The sequence below is a fragment of the Pipistrellus kuhlii genome, unplaced genomic scaffold, assembly GCF_014108245.1.
Source record: "Pipistrellus kuhlii isolate mPipKuh1 unplaced genomic scaffold, mPipKuh1.p scaffold_m20_p_1, whole genome shotgun sequence".
In the NCBI taxonomy this organism is placed as follows: domain Eukaryota; kingdom Metazoa; phylum Chordata; class Mammalia; order Chiroptera; family Vespertilionidae; genus Pipistrellus; species Pipistrellus kuhlii.
The window spans coordinates 9,589,096-9,596,474 of record NW_023425404.1 but is presented as its reverse complement, the minus strand read 5'-3'; the positions used below and the strand labels follow the sequence as shown (position 1 = coordinate 9,596,474).

Here is a 7,379-nt window from a genome sequence, read left to right as displayed (position 1 = left end):
GAAGCAGATCCACGTGCCCTGGGTGCGGCAGGTTCTTCCGGGGTCGCGACCTCAGACCTCCCAGGTCTCTCAAGCTAAAGATGGCGGCGTCCGCAGCGAGGGCTGCCCTGGCTCTGCGGGCCAATACCGGCCGGCCCGTTGCCTTTATCAGGAAAATCCCCTGGACCGCCTCTTCGAGTGAGTGATGAAGACGTGGCGGGGCGGGATGTTTAGGTCCAGGCGATCCGCAGGAGCTCTGCTTTCAGCGGAGCGCGCAAGTCAGCGTGGTGGCTCCATTAGGAGGCTGGGTTTGCGTCTGTGCTCACCAAGCAGCAGAAGGAAACGTTTGCAAGGAACCGCTTAGGAATGTCCCTTGAGCTTTTGGAGCGCGAGTTCACGATCTCCTCTCCTTCGGGTTGATTTGGTGAAAAGGCTATTAACTCGGAAACTTTTAAGACTTAACCATTTAGAAGGGATTCATTTGATTGCGGTGTGGGGGGATGAATTCCAAGTGGCGAGATTGGAGGTGAGGAGACGAACTAAAAGGCAACTTCAGTAATTTTGCTCTAATATGAGGAGCTGAACTAGGGTAGTAGTAGAAGGGAGGTCAGATCCATTTCTGCTAACAAAACAAAATACACAGCTTTTCGTGATATCTTTTATTGATTTTTTACAGAGGAAAGGAGAGGGATAAACATCGATCAGCTGCCTCTTGCACACCTCCCACTGGGGATGCGCCCACAGCCAAAGTACATGCCCTTGACCGGAATCGAACCTGGGACCTCTCAGTCCGCAGACCGATGCTCTATCCATGGAGCCAAACCTGTTAGGGCTCGTGATGTCTTGGTAGGCAGTAGCGCACCTAATGAGGGAAAAGGAGGAATGGCTTCCAAGTTTTAACGTTAGTAAGTTTCGTGGTTAGAATATAGGAGAAGCAGTTCAAAAAGAGATGTTTAAATGTGTTGGACAGAGGAGGTTGTGTATTGCTTCAATTTCATCTATAAAATGGAGTCAGGATCGTCCTCATACCATTGTAAAGGAGTTTATATGTAAACTGCTTAACCTTGTGCTAAATATAGAGGAAATACTCAATAAACGGTGGTTATTTTCATGATTACTAAAATTGAAGCTCATGGGAAAGGCATAGGCTGGAGATAGAGGTTGGGAGTAATCAATACTGAACTCTCTCACCAACATTGTTTTTGTTGGTGTCGGCTGCTGTTTTGAGATAAGGTTTTTACCTTTGCTTACCAAAATTTTGGTAAGCAGTTTTACAATTTACGTTTTTATGATTTGAAATTTTACATTTGCTTACAGTCATTTTTGTGGGTAATCCATGTGTCGAATCAGTTCCCTTAAACAATAGAACAGGGATAACTTCTCTTAATTTTTGTAGTCCAAGTATGATAGTAGGGTGGGAAGTAGATCAATTTGTGTCTCTCCTTCTGAGTATGCTGTGTGTAAAGACCAAACCCAGTAGGCCCTGTGAAACTGTAGAAAGGCTCAGGGGTTTCTTCAGTATCTTGCAAATTTGAGATTCCCCACTAATGGGGGACTTAAAACCTTCCAGGAGCCTGGCCAGCATGGTTCAGTGATTAAGCGTCAACCTATGAATGAGGAAGTCACAGTTGGATTCCCAGTCAGAGCACATTCCCCAGTTTCGGGCTCCATCCCCAGTGTAGGGTGCGCAGGAGACAGCCCATCAATGATTTACATCATTGTTGTTTTTTTCTCCTTTTCTGTCTGAAATCCTATTTAATAAAAGAGTAATATGCAATTTAACCATCACTCCGCTACACCCACCAGCCAATCAGGTATGCAAATTAACCCCAACCAAGATGGCTGCAGCCACTGAGCAAGCAGGAGGGAGGCTTGGGTTTCCCTGGCGATGAAGGAAGTCAGGCTTCTGCAGCCCAGTCCCTGTCTTGGTCTCCACTTAAGGCTATAAAGTTTCAATTATAGAAGATAAATAAATCCCAACAGAAATGGCTGCTGCCATGGAGTGAGCAGGAGACTTGGCTCCATTCTGGGCTACAAAGTTTCAATTGTAGAAGGTAAATAAATCCCAGATACAAGTAGCTCCTTAATATACATAAGTTTGGAGTTCTAGGACTCCTTTTGCTTTCTATCTATAATCTAGGGTGGAGGATGCATTTTGTATTAACTATTATTGTTTTCTCTTCCTATACAGGTGAGCTGAGAGAACACTTTGCACAATTTGGCCATATAAGAAAGTGCATACTACCTTTTGTGAGTTTTGTGGGTTTTTTTGTTTCTGTTTTTGAAGTATTAATGTTATCCTTTAATTCCGGTTTCTTGTTTTTGTCAAAGCATGTCAACTTATCTGTATGTATAATGGAGTGAAGCGGTTTAATCTTTGATGATAAATTTTGGGTGATACTAATTAAAAAGTTAAAAGAAATACCGCCCCCCCCCCCCCCCCCCCGCCCCCCATATCCTGGGCATTTGTGCTAGTTTTTTATTGTTGCAAAACAAATGACCACAAACTTAGTGGCTCAAAAGAACATATATTATCTCACGGTTTCTGTAAATCAGGATTCTGGGCACAGTCTAGCTGATTCCTCTGCTGAGTGGCTATATAACTGCAACCTGTCAGCTGGGGCTCTGGTCTCATCAGAGGCTCAACTGGGGAAGATGGAGTCCTACAGGTTTTGGCAGTTGTCGTCTTCCAATTGTGGGACTGAGCTTTTGCTTTCTTGTTGGCTTTCAGCTGGAGGCTGCTCTCAGATCCTAGGGTAGGGGTGTCGAACTCAATCAGAGAAGGGGCCAAAATCTAAAATCCAGCCTAAATCGCGGGCCGAATGGTTTACTGAACAGTCATAAACTGTCATTGTGATGGAAATGCAGCGGAGTGCAGTGATGACAGCGCAGTGCGGGCCACATTGCAAGGCCTGGCGGGCCACATTGCAAGGCCTGGCGGGACGGATTTGGCCCGAGGGCCTTGTGTTTGACACATGTGTCCTAGGGACTAGCTGCAGTTTTTTGGTTTCCTGGCTTCTTTGTGGGCTATTTCCCAGGATGGCAGCTTGCTTTTCAAAGTCAGCAAGGGAGTTTCTTCAGTGTAATATAGTCCCAGATTGACACTCCATCACCGTTGGCATATAATCTGATCAAGGGAGCAGCATCCCATCACTGTTGCCATGTATTCTTTTAGTTAGAATAGCAGCACAGGTCTGTATTGCATTCCTTCCCACCCCCCACACCACCACCACCAGAGGGGATTATACAGGGAGTAACAAGGGGATCATGGGGCCATCTTAGAATTCTGCCCGCTACAGTATTATGATAATGAGATAGTAGAGGATAGTTTATCATAAAACTAATTGGTGGAGTCCTAACTGGTTTGGCTCTGTGGATAGAGCATCGATCTGCGAACTGAAGGGTCCCAGGTTCGATTCCAGTCAAAGGGCATGTACCTTGGTTGCGAGTACATCCCCAGTAGGGTGTGTTGCAGGAGGCAGCTGATCCATGTTTCCAGTTCTCCATCCCTCTCCCTTCCTCTCTATAAAAAAATCAATAAAATATATTTTAAAAAACCACAAATCTAATTGGTGGAGAATATCTGTTTTAACTTTTATCCTCATTAAATTGGGTGCATTTTAAACTTTTCATACTTATTACATTCCCATTGCTTTCTCATGATGGTTTAGAAAACTATAATTTGTTTTACTTCATTCTGGGCTGTATTTTTCTGTTGAGCTTTCTAGAATTAATTGTTTTTAGCAGGTGATAATGGTAGTGGTAGTGATGAGGGTGATTAGTCTCAGAAATTACCAGAAATATACCAAGATTCTGAAGTTTAAATTTTGTTTCTAGAAGTGAGAAACAGGGAGAGTACTTCTTTTTGTGACCGGAATTTCCCTTGACTACTATTGTTACTGTAGTTTGTTTCTAGAATGGCACAGGAAGCTCATTTTTATATTTTACTTCTCCAATGGTAGCAAAAAAGCAGAGAATATTAAGATTAACATAGGAATTAAGCTTTGGGTAACTAGGAGAGTGAATATACATTAAAGGAAAGGGTTTTTGTTTTGTTTTGTTTGTTTTTTGTTGATTTCAGAGAGGGAGAGAAACATCAATGGTTAGAAAGAACCATCCATTGACTGCCTCCTGCACACGCCCTACTGGTGGTCTAGCCTGCAACCCAGGCATGTGTCCAGACCTGAAATCAAACCAGTGACCTCCTGGTTCCTGGATTGATGCTCAGCCACTGAGCCACAGGGGCTGGGCTAAAGCAAGGTTTTTGACATTCATTAAAATGTCTCTTATCCCATTTTGGAAAATAAAACATTGGTAGTTTGATTTGGAGCTTATAGAAACTTTCTCAAGTTCATGATTATTTTCTTAAATTTTGAATTTTTAGGACAGAGAGACTGGCTTTCACAAAGGTATGGGTTGGATTTACTTTTCTTCAGAAGAAGAACTTCAGACTGCACTACAAAATGACAGTCATGTTATTGATGGAGTAAAAGTAAGTGTCTTTCTACATATCATGTACTTACTGTATATCAATTAAATAGGTCAGAAGTGTGAAATGACAGGGAGTTGGGGCAATCTTTTAAAGAATGGCGGTGGTGGTAGAGTGCCCAGTTCTAAAAGGTCTGGGGAGGGAAGTAAAGGAAGACCGACCTGGTAATGGGTAGCAAGCATATGTAACACCGAGCAGTGGAAACAGCAGCCCAATTATCAGGGGATGAAATCCTGGCTTTTCCACTTACGTGGCCTTGGGTCAGACTGATTTACTATTTTTTTCTAAATGTTTTTATAGATTGCATAGAGAGGAAGGAAGAGGGAGAGAGAGATAGAAACATCAATTGCGCTCTGTAAAGAATCAATAAATTTAAAAAAAGAAAAAAGAAAAAAAAAGAAACATCAATTGGCTGCTTCCTGCATGCCCTCTACTGGGAACTGAGCCCGCAATCTGGGCATGTGCCGACTGGGAATTGAACTGATTGACCTCCTGATGTATCAGTCCACCAACTGAACCCGGGCTGATTTATAATTTTTAATTGAAATTCAGTGAGTTTTACAAAAAACATCCTTTTGACTTATTGGTGCTGACTTCCTAATAAAAAGCCAGTCTTAAGGGGTTAATTTTCAGTTTTAATGTTTTTGCAGACATTGGCTTTATCTTTACAGTGCTTACTTGATTTTTTTCAGCTCCACGTTCAAGCTCAGAGACCAAAAGTTTTACAAGATCTAACATCTGATGAAGAGTAAGATTTTTATTACTACTACTACCTACTAAATAAAGGAACAAAACTGAAAATTTTGTGTAAATGTTTTTATTTGAAACAAATAGGTGCACCAAGCAAGCGCTTACTTTTCCCCCTTCCAAATTAAAACAGAGCACAATAGGGGCATACGTCATTTGGCTGGACAGTTCCAATAGGTGAACATCCTACTCACTGTGGTTGGGTTAACTTTACTTATAACTAGCCATTCCTTCACAAAATATTAACCCCAAAGTACTAATGTCACATAAAAGGAAGTGATCTTAATTTCATTTATGGGGCAGTATGTTCTATAAATGCCAAAAGGTGGGAGAAGCACAAACACAACCCACTCTTTAAAAAAACTAAATAGTTCAAAGTAGAATTTTCCATCCCCCCCACTTTCTGCTATAATAAAAAGTAGTGCTGGGATCTGACACCCAGATTTGGTTTTTATCTGGCCCATTTACAAAATGTTTACCCATATGACTTGCATCATTAGGGTTATGGGTAATAGTCCATTCACTGTGAAGAGGTGTATCTATTCCTTCCTCCTCTTCTTGCCTTCATGCTCATGTTCCTTGGGGCGGCTGCTATCTGAGGGTCTTTTAGAGCCACCGTGCTGTTTGGCTTCTTCCAAAAACTTGTCCAAACCAAAAGGATCTTCTTCAAACTGAACTGGTCCTTCTCGACCTCTTTGCTTACGGTCTGAACCAGAAAACTCCTTATCGGGAACAAATCTAGGGAAAAAGAGAAAGAACCAAATTATAAACTACCTCGCTTACACTCACGCAAACATTGAAACTGAACTGTTTGCTTGGTACCTGTTGGTCTTTATTCTGGCTTCTAGATCATCACCATACATGTCCTTATCCAGATTTTTACTGGGCCTGTAAATATTCTGGGCCATATCTTTACCACCTCTCCAGGCTTGATCATAAACATTGTAAATTTCATCTTCTCCACCTGCAAAACCACTGTCCATACCCTGTAGAGAACATTACAAGTATATGTTATAATTTATTAAAAGTTGAATCTGACTACATTCATTTATAACTCACATTTTCAACAACCTTCATTAAAAGTCCATAAACTTGTTCGTATCACCTTCAAATTCTCAGATTAAATTAGGTACTCATTAACAAGTTTGACTAGCAAAGTAGTCATTAAAACTGGGGGACACTAGTTAAGCAGTTATTTAGAAATTCATGCAAGGGGTTAGGCCCTTAGCCCATTTCATCCCAGAAGGCCGTTTCCCTGTTTGGTCATCCAGACTAATTAGCATATTATGCTTTTTTTTATTATAGATGGCAAGAAGATGGAAGTACCATAAAACATCTGATGCCATTCACAGTAATAATATTCCCCCCTTAACTGCCTGAGAACATCACTATTATAGCATGAGATAATAGGGTTCTCAATGAAAATCAACAAACTTGTTCCATATATTTAGAAAAATTTAAGTGATTTAAGCCTAAAGTTGTAAAAGGTGACTGTCAAATATTTACTTATGTGGAGCTTTCGTGCCTAACCCCTTTTACTCAGACTGGTAAGATGCCATTGCATAGTAATTAAGAACACAAGCTTTGACATCAAGACAGCCCATCAATGAAATCTGAGTTCATTAGTTACTAGCTAAATCTCTATGTGTCAGAATTTCCTCGTCTTCAAATAGAGGTGGTAATAGTGTGACTTCATAGGGTTCTGTAAGGATTGAGTAAGATAATACAAGTAACCCTAACCAGTTTGGCTCATTGGACTGAAGGGTCCCAAGTTCAATTCTGGTCAAGGGCATGTACCCTTGTTGCAGGCACATGCCCAGTAGGAGGTATGCAGGAGGCAGCTGATCAATGTTTCTCTCTTATTGATGTTTCTAACTCTCTATACCTCCCCCTTCCTTTCTGTAAAAAGTCAATAAAATATATATTTTTAAAAAAAGATAATACAAGCAAAAGGCTTAGAACAATGCTGGGAATATAAGAAGCACCCAGTAACTTACTAACTTAAAGAACTTACTCAAATGCTATCTTCAGATCTTAAAAACTCCCCAGTCATAATTAAACTCCCCTGTACATCCCAGTAGAACTTTATACTTCCATATTCTTACCAGTCTGCCTTGTCTTTATTTATATAGATTAATCTTATCTTTTCCAGTAGTCTTTGAGG

The 7,379-nt window shown here is 41.1% G+C and overlaps 2 protein-coding genes across 2 annotated transcripts in view; one reads left to right on the top strand and one right to left on the bottom strand.

The window, feature by feature from the left end:
• Nucleotides 1-50: 50 nt before the first annotated feature.
• LOC118714813 (SRA stem-loop interacting RNA binding protein) lies at nucleotides 51-5,858 on the top strand. Its single transcript, XM_036430244.2, has 4 exons — nucleotides 51-177; nucleotides 2,171-2,229; nucleotides 4,364-4,471; nucleotides 5,161-5,858. Exons 1-4 carry the CDS (start codon nucleotides 81-83, stop codon nucleotides 5,218-5,220), a joined length of 324 nt encoding a protein of 107 aa, XP_036286137.1. The 5' UTR covers nucleotides 51-80; the 3' UTR covers nucleotides 5,221-5,858.
• The window catches only part of SNW1 (SNW domain containing 1), a 35,584-nt gene continuing 33,474 nt past the window's right edge, over nucleotides 5,270-7,379 (bottom strand). Inside the window, exons 13-14 of the mRNA XM_036430187.2 lie at nucleotides 6,038-6,201; nucleotides 5,270-5,953 (exon numbers count right to left, since the gene is read on the bottom strand). Coding sequence (XP_036286080.1) covers nucleotides 5,755-5,953; nucleotides 6,038-6,201 — 363 coding nt within the window. The 3' untranslated portion in view covers nucleotides 5,270-5,754. The remainder of the gene's footprint in view (nucleotides 5,954-6,037; nucleotides 6,202-7,379) is intronic.

Bases quoted from the DNA above. Each gene is read 5' to 3' on its own strand.
- LOC118714813 (XM_036430244.2), top strand. From the start codon at position 81: ATGGCGGCGTCCGCAGCGAGGGCTGCCCTGGCTCTGCGGGCCAATACC. The intron at 178-2,170 runs GTGAGTGATGAA...CTTCCTATACAG, and splicing joins CCCCTGGACCGCCTCTTCGA to GTGAGCTGAGAGAACACTTT. The intron at 2,230-4,363 runs GTGAGTTTTGTG...TTGAATTTTTAG, and splicing joins GAAAGTGCATACTACCTTTT to GACAGAGAGACTGGCTTTCA.